The 18750-nt window shown below is 45.2% G+C and overlaps 1 protein-coding gene across 6 annotated transcripts in view; it reads left to right on the top strand.

Moving 5' to 3' along the window:
- NFATC2 (nuclear factor of activated T cells 2) overlaps positions 1-18750 on the top strand; it is a 99034-nt gene that overhangs the window by 26917 nt on the left and 53367 nt on the right. For all 6 annotated transcript variants that reach the window (XM_052683420.1, XM_052683419.1, XM_052683416.1 and 3 more), the window contains 3 exons: positions 284-452; positions 13366-13568; positions 14909-15081. In XM_052683420.1, the coding sequence (XP_052539380.1) occupies positions 284-452; positions 13366-13568; positions 14909-15081 (545 nt within the window). The remainder of the gene's footprint in view (positions 1-283; positions 453-13365; positions 13569-14908; positions 15082-18750) is intronic.

The raw sequence follows: 18750 nt of genomic DNA, 5'->3' as shown, positions 1-18750 counted from the left end.
ATCCCATGCACTGTGATCCTTAGGGCAGACCCTGCTGTAAAGCAGAGCTATGTGCTTAGGGACAGCAAAGGTTAATGGGAGTCCAATTCCTATGACTGCAAGGGATGAAAGATATGGGTTTGGAAGAAACGTTGTTGAAGTGATTCACTGGTTCTGCGCCATGCAAAAAATTCACATTAGTTTGCATAACTGCAGCCCTGGTGGGGTCTTTGGTGGGCAAATGTATCAGGGCTTTGAGAAGTAAAGTGCTGGAAGCTTCAGCTTGCCTGTCTCTTGTGCCCAGCTTGCCCGTCCAGTCTCTGCCGCCCCTCGAGTGGCCGCTCTCCAGCCAGTCTGGCTCCTACGAGCTGCGCATCGAGGTGCAGCCCAAGCCCCACCACCGCGCGCACTACGAGACGGAGGGGAGCCGAGGGGCTGTGAAGGCCCCGACTGGAGGCCATCCTGTGGTCCAGGTAAGGACTGGAGAGGAAATGCATGGGGAAAAATGGGCCGGCTTACGGTGGAAAGTTGTGCCGGGGGCTGACCCGGAAACAGGGAGCTTGTGGCTCTGTGTGTGGTTGTGGATGTGCATGAGATGTCTGAAGTTGGACGGTGGTGGTGAGGAAGTTTGAGAAGTTGGTTTGAACTGGCTTATGAAAACTCAGAAACTGAACAAAAATATTTGGTACTTTTTTCTGGGCTAAATGTTGAATTCCTGTGATCCAGCTCTGTCATAAGATGTCTAGATGACCTAAATTCCAACTGAGCTCATTTTACCTTGAAAACAGGCTCTCTGTTGGTTAGGGTGTTTTGAGATGCTCAAGGTGTAAAGATATCATGCCTGGCTTTCAGGCTCAGAGACCAACCAAGCTGAGATTTGAAATAAATAGCAGACTGTGTTAGATTTGCAGCACTGTGGATGAACGTTTCAGAGCCTTGATGCCCTGGGTTCCTGCAGAACGAGTTCCCATGAAATGCAGGTCAGAGGACCTCACCTGTGTGTGATTCAAGCACTCATTATGTTATTTTCAGTCTAGCACCTGCTTTATACATAACTTTCCATAGATGATGAGCAAAACTATCAGTAACTTGCTACCTCCTTTTTGTCCTGGATATGTGACACCAATAGGAAATGGTACTAGATGTAATTGTGGTGTGATAAGGAGACAGGAGGGCATCAGAATTACATAGCAGTGGGGATGAGCTGAAGAAAATGTTTGCCCTCTTGAAGGCTGTGGCTGTAGAAAGAATGTGTTGATCAGCTTTGTAACTCTACAGAGAAAGGATGAATGAGTTTAAGCAGGAGCTCCCTGCTGAATTGGGCTGATTTCTGTCCAGGCACAAAATTTTCTATGTCTGAGATTTTGCTTGTAGTGCTATTAAAAACTCTGGTTCTGGTCCTACCTGTGCTTGTGAGAAGGGAATTCATGCTGCTGAAATCAGCAAACCAAATCCAGGCTGATAGGGATGAGGGTAACCAAATTTGGCCTGCAGCTGATCCATGGAAGGGCTTCTTCACTGCACAAAGTCTGTGGTAAAGAAATGGCTGAGTAGCTGGACTATAGCTGTTTGGGGCCACATCAGGCTTTTCACTCATTTCCTGCTCATTTCAGGTAGTATCCTGAAGGAAAGCCAGGCTTTTGGTCAGGGTTGCAACGTATTGATGTGATACTGCTGGTAACTGCATGGCACCTATCTGGCTCAGCCACAGCTACAGTTTTCAATAAGCAAAGTTGGGGTGCATTCTACAGCTGTTCCCATTGCACTCATGACTTGCTACAGGAAGCCCAGGCCAGGAAAATGCTGATGTTTCTGCTCAGTTCTAAGCATGTGATTAATACTAGTAATTTCACAGGGTTGATTTGTGCTTGACTTCAAAGATATGTTAAATATTACCCTGCAGGCTCAGCCCCTTTTAAAATCAAGCCATAAATTGTTAAATCAATGAATGTGTTTACTTTGGTTGAGCTGGGCTTGTGTATGTAAACTGGATACTTAAGGGTACAGCGTGATAATAAATAGCAATCACCACATCACCATCAAGTTTGCCATAACTTAACAGACAAGATTCTTTTTAATTTATAAATCTGACAAGCTCATAACCCACCGTGGTGTGCTGGCAGCTCCGTGGATGTGTGAACTGTATATGCAGTCAGAGCTCGGTCATTTCTCAGTTGCTTACAAGCAGTATCATGTACCTTTCCAAGATGTTCCTAACCTCTGGATGTTTATTGCAGTGAATGACTTTCTTGTCATATGGGTAAATACAAGTGTTTTGTTTCCTTCCTGTAATCAATATTAATCAAAGAGGGATTTATATTTTCTGTTGGAGGCAGGAACTGATATTCCTAGTTTTATCATAATTTGCTGTCGAGCTTAAGGATCTTAAACTGTGAAATCAAAGATCCCTGTTAAAGTCTCCCAAACAGATGTGCCTCTGCACAGCTGTGCCTGCATATGGGGGAAATATGGACAGTTTCTTTATGAAGGTTTATTATAAACCTGGAAGTATTTGTTGGATCTCTGTTCACTTGAATGTAACAGAGTTCATATGGGTACAGAGCACTGAGATAGTTGCACCTGTACAGTTTATGACATCTGAAACTCATGAAGGCTAGTAAAATCCAAAGCTTTCATGTCGTAAGTTATTTGGCTTCAAGGCTTTTTTCCTTCTTCCCCCTCAGTGCATTTTAACTTTGTGTTCCAGTCAGATTCTGATATTACAGCCACAGACAAAATGAAACAGAAGAGATTTCTAGCACTGTGCAAAGTGCATATGAGTTTCAGGCAACCGATTGCAAGGAAATTGGGTTACATGGCTTTTCAACCAGTTGTGTCTGCTTTCAGCCCTGTTGCAGAAATGCAGTGCTTGCCTGGGGATGACAGGGCTGCACTGTTGTGGCCTTTAGACCTGGCGTTGGGGCTTGGCCACGCTTTTGAGCACACCAACCACTCTCAGGTTGGTTGGGGTTTTTTTTGAGCGCTCAGACCCCTCCATGCCAACCTTCTTGAGCTCAGCACTGTCTCTTAAACTTTTGGACTTAAACACTGAGAAGCCAAACGTACCCTGGGTCCCTGAGCCCCACCACAGTGGTGGTATTCATAGACAGAGCGACCATCCATCCCATTCGTGTTGCTGTGTTTTACACCACTTTTGATAAACTGCTACTCATCTATTTTGATTAATTTTTCTAAAATATATTATATATTTTTTCTAATTTCCTGTTAAATCAACCCTTTGTGTGGCTCATTATGCCACTGAGCCTTCTGGAGGAAGAAATGCAGGCTAGCTTTCACAATTTGGTCTTGGTCTGCAATATTTATTTTTTGAAAACTAATTTTGCATGCAAGTTTCTTCTTTTGGGCGCTCTGAAGATACAAAGCAGCAGATCTCACATCCTCCAGGCCTTATCTTGTGGTTTATCTTTCTGATGCTGCTTCCTCCTCTTCACATATCTAGCCCTGAGAGTTTGTGCTCTGCACCAGTTGTGCACTCCAACTTTGGCGGGAGAAGAGTTCGATTAATCAAAGTGACAATTTAGATGGGCCAGGCAGAAGAGGCCATTTGCTTTGTTTACCTGGGGAAGGAAGAGAGAAGGCATTAATCCCATATAATGTTCACAACATCTAACTTCAGAGATCATCTAGAGACATGGAGAAGTGAAGGCTCCCAGTTCAGTTCTGAATCATTATGAAGGAAACTACAGCTTGCTGTCAACTAAAGTGAAACTTGAGCCTTTTAGAGATGTAAGTTGAATGCCAACATTTTGCTGGTCTAAGTGTCCCCCTGGATGTCAGATCACTGAGAACAGCAAGGAAATCCGGAGTAGCAGGGACAAAGTACGTAGTTTGCACGCATGCACCAAAGTACCAAATAGGTGTTTTTTTTCCTTTGCACATGGGAAAATGTGCCAGTAAGAACCTCTGTGCTTCAGGGAGACAGATTTTCAATTCTTCAGCAGAGATGGAGATGAAAAGAAATAACCTATTTGATAGGAAAGGCTGGGTATGAATGAGCTTTACCCTGTGGTCAAGAAGAGTCTCTGGTCCCTTAAAAGCCATAAAAATTTAGAAAGCTCTGCTGTTCTGTTTTTGTCCCATTGCTTTGCATGAAGGCAGACTTTTTCACGATTGAATTGATATTATATGTAATTGTGTGATATTTTGGGGAGTTCCAAGTAGAGCCCTTGTCCTTCCTTCAAGGCAAGAGAAAGAGAAAGGGGAAGGGAAAGCTTTAAAGGAAGATGAGCAGTTGATTTGTGCAGGTCATTATCCACGCGCTCTGGATAGTTGGATCTGTGCTTGCTTCATTAGAAATGGTTGTGTTCTGAAACACTTAGGTCCTTGTAGGTGGTCAGATAGATAAATGTGTGCTTTACTGCCGCGTTCACCTACAGCAATTGAGAGTAGTGACAGAGGGCGTCAGTTTCCATTGTGCATCTGCCACGGTCATAGAGATGCTGAGAGAGACTATTTTGTTGAGAATCTGTTTGAGAAACTTGTTTCTAAGTTTTTTTTCCCCAGTTGCCCATGTGTTTTGGACTTAGCTTGCTGTAAGCAGTCCATGGGGAAGCTGTGTTTTACACAGCTCTTCAGCACAGTAATTTGTAGTAATTTTCTCAAAGGAGTGTGCCTAACTCTGACATTGTTTTTTATTGCCATCTTAGCAAAGCCTTCCCCTGATAGACTGCTTCTCTAATTTATCTTTACAAAAGGCTCAAATCCTTCTGAATGAAAACGAGCACAGAAGCAGTCAGTAACTTCTTTGCATCTCTCATTTAGTTTCTCATACTCTCCCCACGTTATTAAGTTTTTCATCTACAAAGCTGTCGTTTTGCATTGCTTGTGCCGGATAGTTCAGTCGATTCAGCACAATCTGAGACTGCAGTTTGCAGAAGTATCCGAGCGTGCTTTTGCTGGGGCTCTGATTTATAAAGGCAGCAGCTGGTTCATGGTGCACAGCCTGACCCGTACGGACAGCCATGGCCACTGTCGGCACGGCCTGGACCTACGCAGTGTTCAGGGGCACCAGGAACCTTTGCGGAGAGCAGCTGGTGGTTTATCTGTGAGGGCAGCATCAGAGGACGGGATGGGAGCATGCCCTTGCCTTGTAGCAGCATTGCAGTGGTTTGGGTGCTCACCAGGAAGTGGCAGCCCCACACTTGGGCCCTGCTGTGCTGCAGACCCCAGAGACATCTCACAGCTCCCTGCGACTGCTTGCCCTGCTGCTAAGTGCTGGGGTCAGGGTTGAGTTGAAGGCAGTCAGTTAAACTGAGCAGGAAGGCTGAGAGAGAGAAAATTGCACGGGGTCTGTGCTTTGGGCTGGAGCACCTGGGCCACCTCGTTCCTTCATTTCCTCCTTGGAGCAGAAGGAACCTCAGGCAGTCTGACACCAGAGCCCCTGCCTGCTGCCAGTGCCCTGAAATCACCTGGGAGCTGTAGTTGTTTAAAGCTGATTGGGTCCTCAGCCTCCTCTGTTCTCGGCACAGAGAACATCCAAAGCTGTTGGTGGTTTCTCTGACTGAGCCCCAGGAGCCTCCGGTCGGGCAAACAGGCAAGGGGTGTCCATGTCAGCCTCGTTTCAGAAGCCAAGGGGAGGGATAACCTGGTATGAGCTTCCATCCCATTGCCACAACGACATCTTCAGTGTGGGTTTGATGGTAGCAGCAGAATGAAGGGCATTCTGGAGCACTGAGCTTGGTGCCGTGGTGCTGCCCAGGTGCAGCAGTGCTGGCCCAGCACGGCAGTGGCACAGCAGCACAGTCCGCCTTCCCCTGGGTGGTCACTTTTAAAACTGTGGTGACTTTCACTGCCTCTTTCTTTATTTATTTATTGAAAAAAAAACAGTAATTGTGGAGTTGTTAATGGAACACACAGGAGCTGCTTTACAATGACAAACGTATGTTCACTTTCTTTTTATATTTGAATTTTGCCCTATGTGTTTTTGTGGTTTTCAAGTCAAAGAAGACTTTGTTTTCTAGCTTAGGCTTCCCATGGGGCTCTGGCTTGTAAATGTGTGTGACTTCCAACAGTCAGCTAATTGTTTTGCTTATTAGTGAAACCAGAGCCTTTGATGGAAACTCAAAGCCAAATCACAGCTTGCTATCGTAATTTATCCTCCCACAAGCAGGGCTGGATGGATTCTGTGCTGGGGGCACATGGAGGTAGCTGAGTTTGGCCTTCTCTGCCTGTCCCCCTGCTCAGGGAAGGGGAAGTTGGAGCTCTGGGATGAAGCTGGGTGCTGGTGCTTGCACTTCCGTAGAATTTGGCCTCTGCAGGCTGTGCTGGGTGTGTGCAGCAAGACTGGCTTGTGCTGTGCCATGCTTCTGTGTGCTCTCGTCCCCTTTACTTCCTTCTTGTAGCAAAGGCAAGCCTTGCACAGGCTCCTGCCTGCTGTTGGACCTTGAGGATTCTGCCCCAAATCACCATGTTTGACAAATTGTCTGTGTGTTTCATGCCTAATTTACCTGCAGGATTACTGAGCTTGTTTGCACAACTGTGGTGATTGTACGAGTGCTGAGCTGTCGGGTCGTGCATCCATTTACTGTGGTTACATGTGCTATTGTGGGGATTGATGTGCAGTTCTGAGAATGCAGACCTTGGTTTTAGATAAGTCTGGGAAACTCTCTTCAACATGAATATCTCATCAAATGCAAGGCCAGATGAGTTGGTACCCTCACACTGTTCTGGTGTATACTGGTAGCATGACTGCCTTGGGATCTATCTGAGAATGCACTGGAGCCACTGAGGAAATGAAAGGTCTAGATAATTCAGAGGTGAGGTAGGAAAACGTGGATGAGCCTGAAATTGGCTTCTGTTAAGATACAGAACTGGACTGAATATAGGGAATATCAAATACGGACTTAATAAGCCAAAATTGGAGGAAAAGCTGACTTGTGCATTTGCAAACAGTAATGCAAAAAGAGCTACTCGATGACAGTGAGGATGATTAGCTACTGAGAAAATTGACCAGAACATGAACTACATTCTCTGTTGCTTAAAGACATTAAGCTGAGTCTGTTTGTCCCAGTGAAAGGGATTCTGTCCCTCATGAAGAGGTGATGTGCTGAGTGAGGAGTAGCAAAGCTGAGGTGCAGAGAAGCAACAACCTGCCTGTGTTACAGAATGACCTGTGTCGAGGCAGCGAGGAACTAAAGCCTGCTTTGGCCTTCAGTTGCTTCCTCCTGTCTTTTCTGCCGTGGACCTCTATTTTAAATCCTGGGACGAACTAATAAGCCCAGTTAGATACTGGGAGCCTGGTTGTCATTTATGGTGAGGAGCAGCACAAATGAGATTCAGTCCTTGGAAATTTCCTTATGATTTCTGTTCTTTTGCTGTGTCCCAAGTACATCAAATTGAACAGAAACGTGACAAGTTTCAACTTTATTGCTCAGTGTCAGCTCCAGTGAAAGCAGACGAGCAAGCCACTACATGGTATGGTGTCTGGAGGAGGTCTTCTGTTAATTACTGACAGCTATTGGTATGGTGCTCTCCCTGAGAAAATACACTTTTCCATCCTGGTCAGAATATTGTTGAATAAAGGCTCCCCTAAAAAATCCTTGGAAGTGTTGCAGCCGGAGAGTATTAATGATGGGAATTAACGATCAAATCCAAAACACAAAGTTCCTTCAACCAGGAAACGAACTGAGCAGGCACTGCAGAAGAGCTGTGGCAAGCAGGGTCCGTTTGGACAAGCACATCTTCCTCTGCTCTGCTGCATATTGTCCTAAGATGCTGGCGTGGAAAGCAGCCTCCAGGCAGATGTAGTGTGAGCGGGAAATAATTTCTGGTGTCAGAGCCCTCAGGGCACAGGCTCAGCTCTGCAACCTCTGGCTGCTTCAGGAGGAAGGTGGGAGCTGGGGGAGTGGGGCTCCTTCCTCAGGCAGCCAGCGCTGAGCCTGCATGCTGCCCTGTGTGCACCAAGGGGCGATCCTGTGAGTGCTTTCTTATCTCCTCGTGTACAGCAGGAAAAGGGAAGCAGTAGGAGGAAGCGATTTCTCACGCGGCTTTCTATTTGCTTCTAATTAAGCGCTGCCGGTTGAGCTCTGTTTTCCCATTTTCCACCAACGCCTGATGGTGGCCCCTCTGAATCACCACGGCCACACACATGCACACCCCTTTCAGTGGGAAGCTGAAATGACTTCCACCAGGAGATAACAAGTAGAACGCAGCCGTTAATAGACTGAGCTGAAACAAGCAGAAGAGCTGATTTATTTCAAACAAATTAATTCGCTAGGCTCGATGTCCTTATTCCCTAGTTTTATACTCTCCTCCTGGCAGTAGCTTGCGTTGTCTAGACAGGAAGATGTGCAAAATCATCTTTAAAGATGTGTAGCTTTATATCTCCCAGGGGAGAAAGGCCTCAATTCTTGACAAGCAAAGCTCTGTGTGGATGAGTGGGAAACAAATTATTCCCTTCTACTCTCAAAGGCCATCAGTGTCTGTAACACGCAGCCTGCATCACACAGGTCCTCAAAGGGCTCTCCAGAGGTGCCTTTAAGACTTGCAGGTGCTCCTGCTGCTGTCTGGCAAAGCCCATTGCTGTTTGCTTGCAGACCAGGTATTTGGCTTGTAGACGTGCAACTTGAAGTCCTGAAGAATGAAAAAAGCAAATGCAGAAACTTTCACTGCTAGCAGAAACCAAGATCTTGTAGCTGGTGAGAGGCACAGCATGGCACAGCGCGGCAGGGATGAGTTCTCACTGTGCTTACTGCCTGTAGGGACTGGCATGTCACTGCTCCTCGCTGCTTTGAAGTCCCTGTTTAAGAACAGTTATCTCCCTATCTGCTCTTCCTACTTCCTGATAATACAGTTTTATATAAACTGCAGTAATATTTAAATTCAAGTAAATACATGCAATATTCAAAAATCTGAGTTCCAAAGGTTTCTCTGAATTCCCTCTTTGTGTGCATATGTTGTACTTGTGGCTGGCCACCTAGAGAATCTTTAAGGAATTCACCTTCCTGATGCTGTCAATGTATCACTCCGTTCCCAGATACTGTAACCAAGCAGCGCTGCAGGCTTTGCTTTGCAGAGAGATTTGCTATTTACACAGCGCTGCAGAAGTGAACCTGCGTTTTTAAATCACTGCAGCCAGAGGTTATGCAGACTGTGCAGCTGCAGGGTTTGATTCATCTGAACATACTGAGTTAGGGACTGATTTAGACTTAGATTTCAAACTTGCTCTGTGAGTGTTATGTATTCAGGTCTGCCTCTTCTGTTTATAAGATCCGAGTTCTGAAATAATTCAGAAATACATGCAGAAAATAATTCAGAATAATTCAGGAAAAATAATGCCTTCTCTCATGTGCCCAATGCTTGGTCTCAGTGGCTGCAGCTGCTGGCACTGCCTCAGGAATTGTGTTTGAGTAGGTGACTGGGCTGCCCATCCACAGCTGCTGTTGGCACATCTGCTTGTGTTTTGCATGTGGAGTTGCATGTGCCATTCTGAAAATGGCAATTACTGCCCCTTCTCCCAAGTCTGACTGCTATTGATCTATGGATGGAGTGCAGAGTGAAGGAATTTTGTTTATGCAGAGGTGAGCTGATGATTTTAATCATACCACAAATTTCCATTTTGTTTAGAAATCCAATCGTAACAGTGAAAACCGAACAAGAAAAGTCTCCTTGTTTTCTGGATGATGTTATTTGTTTATCCGCCGAAGTGCTTTGCATTTCCTCAGGTCACAGACCAGCCCGTGTCTGGCCATGTTAATATTATAAGAGTTATGCAAAAGTAAAGTTTAAGAAAAATCTTTCAACTGAAAGAAATAGGATCTTAAAATCCCAAAATAGAGTATGGAAAGGTACACATCATGTCTGGCTTCTCCTTCCCCTTATGGCAAATGTGACTCAAAGGAGTTGGTTTTTTTCCAGCTCGATCTGTATACAGTTTGGGGGAGTTTTATTGTGAATAGCTCACCTTATAATACACAAACATATTTCCTTCCAGAGTTCTCTATTCATAAATCTTTCTTAATTCTCACTCTCTCGAAACTGAAATCCAGATCTTTTTTTCTTTTTTCTTTTCTTTTTTTCCATCACTGCAAGAAGTGAGAAAGGCAGTAGGACAGCACCTTGGTGCAGGGCTGCTCCTCTGCCCTCATCCTGCTGTGCTCCCACTCCAGCTGAGCAGCACAGCATTGCGCCCTGCCCTTGGGCAGCTGCAGCTCTGCCAGCTGTGCTCTGCCCTTCTGAGGGATTAGCAGAGGAGTGGGACTAGAAAATCCTGAGGCGTTAGAGGAGCTTGGTTGTTGCTAAGGGAGGAAAAATGAACTTCAGAGTTACTATTAAGAAACTTCACTTCTCCATAGGGTTCTTTGAGAGCCTCTTTTGCCCCCTTTGTGCCCTCAAAGAAATGTCAGCTTTCTGCTAAATTGTGAGGTAGGTGCCTAGCACAGAGGTGTCTGTGCAGGCTGACAGTCTCATCCAGCTCAATTTTGAGGAGAACTGTACCTAAAACAAAACTTCAACATCTTCTTTCATTCTAGTTCACAATGCATTTCTGTGTATGAAAAGGGCAGCACAAAATACCAATTCCTTCCTGTCCCTGTGAAGAAGGTTTAACATCCGCATTGCCCTGTTATGGATGGAGAGAGATTATATGGCACAACCAAAGCAATGCAGCAAGTTAGTGGCAAATCTTGGTGTAAAACTCTGACTTTCGTGTGCCTACAGCAGTTCTGTGAGCTGTCCATCCCGTTTTGTTCCTAAGTCATCCTGGTGTATTCTTGGTGTATGAGTGGCAGATGGAAATGCTTGTGCTAAATGATCCCTTGTGTAATCCTTTAAAATGTAAAATATAAGCAGTTTGCTCAAGATAAGAGCATCATTTTTAAATTAGGTTGCAGAACACTTTTATATATCTTTTTTTCATTGTATTTGATTTACATAATGCTATTTTGATTTACAGTGATGTCATCCCAAAGCATTCCCGTGGTGCCATAAATTACCAACTAATTACTTTACTTTCTTCCACTGATGAAACTGTTTATTTAAAATCTGGTCCTGTGAAGGACGAGGTCTTTTACGATGTGTTTTACTGCTCTCGACCCTCAGGTGACACAAACTTTGCCATATGAGCAGACAATTGACTCCTCTTTTTTTAAGCGTGTATGCATTTGTACGGCTGAACACCTACATGTGTGTATGTTATTAGAAGACCAGGAATAGTTTTACCTTGGGAATGTGCTCTGTACATGAGCAAAACCACCCTTTACAATTAATTTTCAAGGTGGTCAGTATTAAAACCTGTGCATGGGGCAGTTCTGCTATAGCTGCTACTGCCGGCCCTCACCTGGGGCAAATTTTCCTTTGTAATTTGTTACCTGTTTTCCTCTGTTCCAGTCTCCCAGTGATAACTCTGGGTTTTGCTCGGCAAGTTCATAGGTGGAGCAAATGCTGCATTGCTGTCACTGCAGCCACTCTCCAGCCCAAAGCACCTCTCATCGTCCTTGCTGGGTCCACAGATTGTGCTGTCAGGCACAGTACTTAAAAAAACCTCCTCTCTTCTCTTTCTCCCTCTCCCCTTGTAAAGACAAGATGGCTTTTTGTCATACAATGGCTTTTTGCTGAAGGCCAGGAAATCCTGGATTTTGAAAGAACTGTGCTTAGGCTGCATTTCAGTGTTGCTCTCAGAGGACCTGGGCTTAGTGGGCCTCACCATGGGTAAGCAGGGGATGATTTGCACACTCAGTTCTGTTCCCAGTAGACCTGTTGTCCAGACCTCTGTTGTCTTCTTTTTGCCTCACTCTGTCTCTTTCTGAACCTCCTCACGGCTGCCATCATATTTAGCACATTCTAGACAGTGTTGCTCCTCCAGTACCAACAGCTCTTGTGCTTGGAGCCCAGCTCTGCTCCTCCTCTGCCTGGCTGCCAATTGGCACGTTGGCGCAGAGCCTCAGACCCTAAATTCCCTCCTAACAACGTAGCAGAGTGCTTGTGTGAGTGAGTTATTGTAGATGTCTGAGCTGCGTCTGGGCTGGGTTCTGAGGTTCTTCCATGCATGACCCGTGCTTAAGTCTGTTGGCTTCAATGGAGCTTTAGGTTGTAAGGTCTCTGGGGCACGGACATCATCTTTGTGTGCCTTGCAAATATGTGCTACGTGAGTAATGATAGCTTAGCAGAGCGAGTGTCGCTTTACATTTGCCATACTGGAGGAAGGTTGCCAGGATCGTGTTGATGCTGCATGTGGTCCCCTTCCGGGGGGGATTAGTCCTTCTGTGCAAAGATACCTCCTGCTGACTGCTGAGAAGAGAAAAAGGAAAAAAAAGAGGAGAAAAAAGAAAGGTTTGCCGTAATTACCATTAGCTTGATCTTCCTTTTTTGTGTTTTCTTCTAGTTCTGTTTGCTTTGCACAGCTTCATCAAGCTTTTGTATGTGGATGGAATAATTGAAAACAAATTTGGTGTGTCTCAGACTATAACGTTCCCTTTCAGCTAGATCACTAGCCATGTGGAAGATAAATGTCTGTTTTTCATTTTTGGTTATGTGAGAAATTTAGGATGATTTGATTTGTAATTTTGAATGTTAATGAAGAAGAAGATATTTCTTTGTCTTCTGGCCTACAAAGAAATTCTGGCTTTCTTGCTTCTCTTGAAGCAAATACTGTTTAGGAACATGTTATTTATTATAGAAGGGTTTCTTTATGTCTTTGAACTGTAGAGGGTTCTTACCCTCTTACATCTAATTCAGCCAAGTCCTCACTGTGTCACAAAACAAAAAGACCATCTCTGTCTGTACAGAGAGGATTTAGTGGAAGGCAAAAAGAGTGGCTGAAGGCAACATCCTTCCCCAGCAACTGGGGGAAGGATGAATTTCAGTGAGCAGGGAATCAACCCCACCTGAGTGTGTTAGGAAGAACAAGAGCATATATTTTTAAGGCTATTAAAGAATTTTGCAGACTGAGAGCTTTGTAGGGTGGAAAAGTAGATATTAACAGAGAACATCCTCCCTAGGGGAAGAAGATGGTGGGCAGAAAATACAGTGTTTGTCTGTCTGTGAGCAAACGGTGTATGTGAGCACAGTGAGGCAGTGGGTGGTGCATTTCAGCAGCAGTGATGTTAAAAGACAACCCGCACTCCTGATGGCCATGCAGATTTTTATGAGTGCAGCTTGCGGGCTCCTGTTCATCACTGGCAAAAATGCACAGCTAATGATGACGACCAAGTTGGAAAATACAGTGTTTTGTAGCTGAGAATTTGCTCTATCAAGCAGTGTTATTGTACTATCTGTATTTGTGGTAGTTTCCATGGAAATAAATAGGGGGCATTACTTTTGGAGAGGCTTACTTCCTGATCTCCATATCTGTGAGCATCTCAGTACCTCTGCTGAAATGAGGGTATTCCAAGCTCTGTGTGTGACACCTGATTCTGAATGTCTTGCCAGCTTCACGGTTACATGGAGAACAAACCATTGGGTCTTCAGATCTTCATCGGGACAGCAGATGAACGGATACTCAAACCTCATGCTTTCTATCAAGTCCATCGCATTACAGGAAAAACTGTCACCACCACCAGCTATGAAAAAATTATTGGCAACACCAAAGTTTTAGAGATCCCACTGGAACCCAAAAACAACATGAAAGCAACGTAAGCATATCTCTTTTTATTAGCAAAGTTGTGGATGTTAAGTTCTTCCTCCCGTGGAAAGCAGGAACTTGAACGGATAAAGATGTCTGTCCTGGAAAGACTCCCCTTTCCAAAGCATTTGGATGATAATGAATGTAAGGCCCTTTTTACAAAAGTTTGAGCAGACAGGTACAGGTACCTGGGAGAAAGCTGGTAACGGGGTTATCATTCATCAGCTAAGCACGCACATGTTTTTGCTATTTGCCCCAGTTGCTGCAGCCTGGTAATTGCCTGTTGTATCCAAAGTCAGAATGGTTCGGTGTGGCGCTGAGGAAAATGAGACTCAGATCTCAAGTCCTTATGCCATGGGGATGCGAACAAGGAGCAGTAGACAGCGGAAGAAAAGCATACATTTCATTTTTACAACAGTTAATGGAATAGAAAACATCTCTCCTGAGCTCAGCCAAGTGCTCTGGCCATGAAATTGCACTCTCCTGTTGTAATAGGTTACCAGAAAAGCAAGTACAGGCACATCTTTTCTGTATTATTCCTTGCAGTTTTATGGAGGCAGAGGGATGAAGTGGGCACCAGTCTGAAACTTTGGGCTTGAATGTGTGCCAGACTGCATGAGAGTGATTGCTCTGCAGAGGGAAGGGCTGTGTCTCCATCCTTCAGAGGATACTGACAAACTTGGCAGAGAGGCTTTGTTTTTAAGCCCCCCCTGCGTCATTGCAAAATCCACATTCTTTCTTTATATATCTTCTTTTTAATAGAGTATATACCTAATTTCTCCCTTTCCTCTAAGCCTCTCCTTCCCTCTGCATCCAAAGAAGTAAATAAAAGCCTGCATTTCAAATTTAAGCAGCCAAGTGCTAAATGGAACATGACTGTCTCTTCCTAACAAGTAACCCTGGAATAATAAACCCCTGCATATAAGCAGTGGTGAGGGGGTAGGAAACTGAGTTGGATTTATCCTCCCAAAATGTGATTTTCATTCATGTGGAATGTGTGCTATTTTTCAAATGGATACAAAAACACGTTGGCAGTGCCTGTTGATACCTGCACTCACTGCACCCTCTGAGCTGAAGAACTCAGGTCCTGCAACTCTGTATTGGCACTTCCTCTTGCCTGGGCTCTGCTGTAAGCAGACAAGTTTGCTGTGCTACACAGGGCTCGCTAGAAATCAGCCTGCACATAAGCACACAGTGTTAAGCAGCAGCGCTGGGTACAGCGGTCCTCATCCCCTCATTGCCCCCTCCTGCTCCTGTCAGCCTCCCTTTGTGCTTTGACGAATGAGAGCGGAGAAGAGTTTTCTTTTCTACTGTGTGGTGCCCGCTCTAAATGGCCTGTGTGTTTGGCAGCATTGACTGTGCGGGGATTTTGAAGCTGAGGAACGCGGACATCGAGCTGCGTAAGGGTGAGACGGACATTGGCAGGAAGAACACCCGCGTCCGGCTTGTCTTCCGCGTGCACATCCCTGAGTCCAGCGGCCGCATCATCTCTCTGCAGGCAGCATCAAACCCCATTGAGTGCTGTAAGTACCCTGAGATCTGCTGGGAAGCAGCAGGCGTGTGCGGCCGGGGTCGTGTTTGCATCGTGCTCTTTGTGCAGGAGTGCTCTGTAGAGTGAAGGTGCAGCCAGAACTTGTTATCTGCAAGCTGGTGGTGGAGGCTTGGAATCCAGACCTGGGTTGGGTCCTGGCTCTGTGATGGGAGCACAGAAGAAATGGAGTGCAGGTTGGGTTTAGAGGCTTGGGCCCATCCTGGTGGTTGTCTTTTCTGGGCAATAATGCTGCTGGGGTGTGTGCTGCTCGTTAGGCTGCAGTTGAAGCAGGGAAAGCCCAGGCTATTCTGGTATTCCCCTGAGAGACAGAAGAAAACTCACAGTTTTGATTTCTAGGGGCATTTTCTATAAGTGTGTAAGCTGAGAAACCTGCACCTCCCACTTGTTAAAACATCCTGAGAAAGAAAGGCCTCCAGCAAGGTGCCCCCAGGATCAGTCATTTCTGGAAGGGCTCCACCCACTCTGCTGGTTTACATGCATCCTGTGATGCTTTTTGTTGGTAAATGGTGTCTTTTCTGAGGTTTGGGGATTTCACAAATATAAAATGAACAGTTTTTCTCTTCCTTTGCTGTATGACTCACCCCTTTAGCAGAACCTGTCTTGCCTTAAATCATGTTAAAGTCATTGAAGAGTTTCCCATGTGCATTTTGTTTGTTTATTGAGGGCAGGCTCGCTTAAATAACAGCTACTTATAACAGGACAGGAGACAACTTTGGATGGAAAATCAAGTCCAGCTATTACTAATGAATCATTGGAAAAAAAAACCAAAAACAAAAAACAAACAAAAAAACAGTAGAAATTAATTTTAAAAAGAAAGCTAAGGAGATAATGATGGGTATGTACGTTCTCCTGGCAATTTTTATGAGAGAATGCCAACTATCAGTGTTTTACCATCAAAGCAGAGTTTTTGGGCACTGTGATGGGAGTGAAGAGCATTGAGAGTAACTACCAGCTGTCTCCAGGGGAGATGGGATTCTCTATGTGACCAAATGACTGAAATGGTAGCAGCCCCAGGTGTGTCCCTGCTGAAACAAAGGTCCATGTGCTAGAGGAAACATTCAGTAAACTGCACATTCTGTGGCAGGAAAGGAATTGCAGGAAAGGATCACCTGGTTTCTTCCTTGGTTTCTTTTCCAAGTGAAAATGTTTTTCTTGTAACGGGGACCTACTCAGGTGGGGAAACTGTGGGTGTGACAGGTGGGTGAGCCGTGCAGACAAATATCACAGGTCCAGATGGATGGTCCCTGGGTTGTGCGTGAACTCACCAACGACACCCAGTAATTCCAATCCTCCTACCAGAAAACCAAACACCACTTTCACAAAGAGTGAGCTGAGCAGTTCTAAGACCCTTCTGCAAATACACTGTATTTGTGTCCATCACTGATGAGCATTCAAGCAGAAATCCAGTCATGGTTTACAGAACAAGATCACATTTTCTGAACCATACATGCACACCTAATTTGCCTGTGCAATGACTATTTGCACCAGCTTGTTTAAGATGTCTAGGCATTCATACTGAGATGTGCTTACTTAGATGAGTCCTAGAGGCATAAAAAAGCCAAAGGTGAAGATACTAGTCAAGTGGCCTTTTTATAGCTTTCTTATAATTAAATAATAAGTTTATTATAACTAAATTGATCGTAACCAATGATAGTTAGGCAGATAAGAAAGCATGTATGAGAGATGCATTTTCCTGAATTCATGGAAATAGAGTGTGAAGTGATCTGGAGAAGTAAGCCTCTTCCTTTGAGAGTGTGTTACATGTTTACGGGGCTTTTGCGTTTAAGTAGCGCTTCTTGATGGCAGCCCAGTTCTGGAAGATGGTTAAAACCATGGGTTGGCTCAGCCAGCACTGCTGACACGGACTGAATCACACCAGAGATGGCAGTCAAAGTTTCTCACAGCCTGCTCACGTCGCAGTGCTCAGACTGGCTCAGGCAACCTGACACACCATGGTATAGCAGGAGCACACTGGGGCTCTGAGGCGTTTCCTCCTTGCATCCCAGTTTCCCCCCTTCCGTGCTGCTGGGATTCTCTTTTTCTCCACTGTTTGCGTTTTGTTTTTTTGACGTGGCCACATGGGAGCCCTTCTCCCCACGGCCTCCCCTGGAAGATCTCTTCTGTCTGGTAGCTGTTAATGATGTCTCACCGGGAAAGCCTCAGTAAGTAGCAGCTTTAGGATAGAGAACTGCTGTTTCCCCAGCAGTGGGGTTCCCTGGAGAGCGCTGTTGCTACCAACAGAACATCTGAGTGCTCTCCTCAGCAGAAGCCGATCCCGGCTAAAAACTCCCACCGGTGTCAGCAGATCATTAGCTGCAATGAGGCAACAACTGTGAAGTATCTGCTTTTCTAGGGGGCAATTTGGTTCTGCCTCATCTGTGTCACGTTCAGCACTTGACAGGTTTTAGGAGGGGATTTCACAAGTTCAAAGAGCCATCCGGAGCAAGTTCCTCCCCAGGCAGCTGTGTGGGAGGAACACAGAGGTGCTACGTTGTTAAATGATCAGTTATGCCTCAAAATGGACCTCGATCCAGACATGCTGCGCATTCAGCAGCTCGCAGAGGTCTTATCCTTTTGCCTGTTGATTTGTTCTGAAGCCTCTGAGGAGGCAAAAGCATCTGAGAGCCCTCTGATGATTGTAACAGGCTATCACTTAGGTAGGGAGAAAGAAGCTGCTGTCTTGGAGGTGTGGTGCTGGAAGGGTGAGAAAAATCTCTTCTGACCGTTGCTCCTTGCTGACCTCAAATCTGAGCCTGAGCATGAGTCCTAATCTCTGAAAGTACTGAGAATACAATTAGAGCAAAGTGCCTCTCAGTTGCAGTCCTTTGCTGCCAAAATACAGTATTGTCATCATCACCACAGCACGTCTGAGATCAGAGCAGCCATTGCAGAGCTGCAAACAGCTGCTGTCACGCAAGGGGGTGAAATCTCAGCCACGAAGAGTCCTGCAGTTAACTTGGCCCTTCGTGTGCAGCCAAAACAACAACAAGGCACGCAGTGAATTGCCCCTGGAGAGTTTTGGTGTTCGCAGACCTGGTTGTTATTTTCAATCCATTCCAACAATATCTGTAATATTGGTTCTGTTTGTTTCTTTTGATGCTCCCTACGAGCTGAAGCCTGTTTCTTGGTGAGTGGCTGATCACTGGAGTCGTATCTCTGCTTCTTGGCTGAGCTATCCGTGGGGTGGGGAAGGAGCAGCATTGAAGGCATTTCAGAGCAGCCACAAAAGTACCTGGGAGAGACTGCCTGCTTTTCTTTGTGCTGCTGACAATGGGCAATGCAAACGTCTGTGAGATGTGAATGTAAGGGTGAGAGTCCCACTCGCATTGTCACAGGACTTAATTCTAGTGGATCGTGGTCAAAGCTTCCCAAAGCATCTCACAGTTCTTGTTTCGTATAATCTGTGTTTGCTGAAACTATGCTGTGCTCACAAATCCCTTAAAATACAAATGATGACACTTGGCACGAGAGAGAGAAAAATTCTAAAACCTTGTTCTTATAATAGATATTCCACGGTGGTAAAAACAAAACAAACAAAGCTTATTACTGAAGAACAGTGTGTCCAGCTAAGGAATTTAAAATAGTTTCTATTATTGACAGTATTTTGTTCCACTAAATCGGGTCAAATATCTTATTTCCC

Source organism: Tympanuchus pallidicinctus, unplaced genomic scaffold (genome assembly GCF_026119805.1).
Source record: "Tympanuchus pallidicinctus isolate F22 unplaced genomic scaffold, pur_lepc_1.0 scaffold20, whole genome shotgun sequence".
NCBI lineage: Eukaryota > Metazoa > Chordata > Aves > Galliformes > Phasianidae > Tympanuchus > Tympanuchus pallidicinctus.
This window is presented reverse-complemented; position numbering and strand designations above follow the sequence as displayed.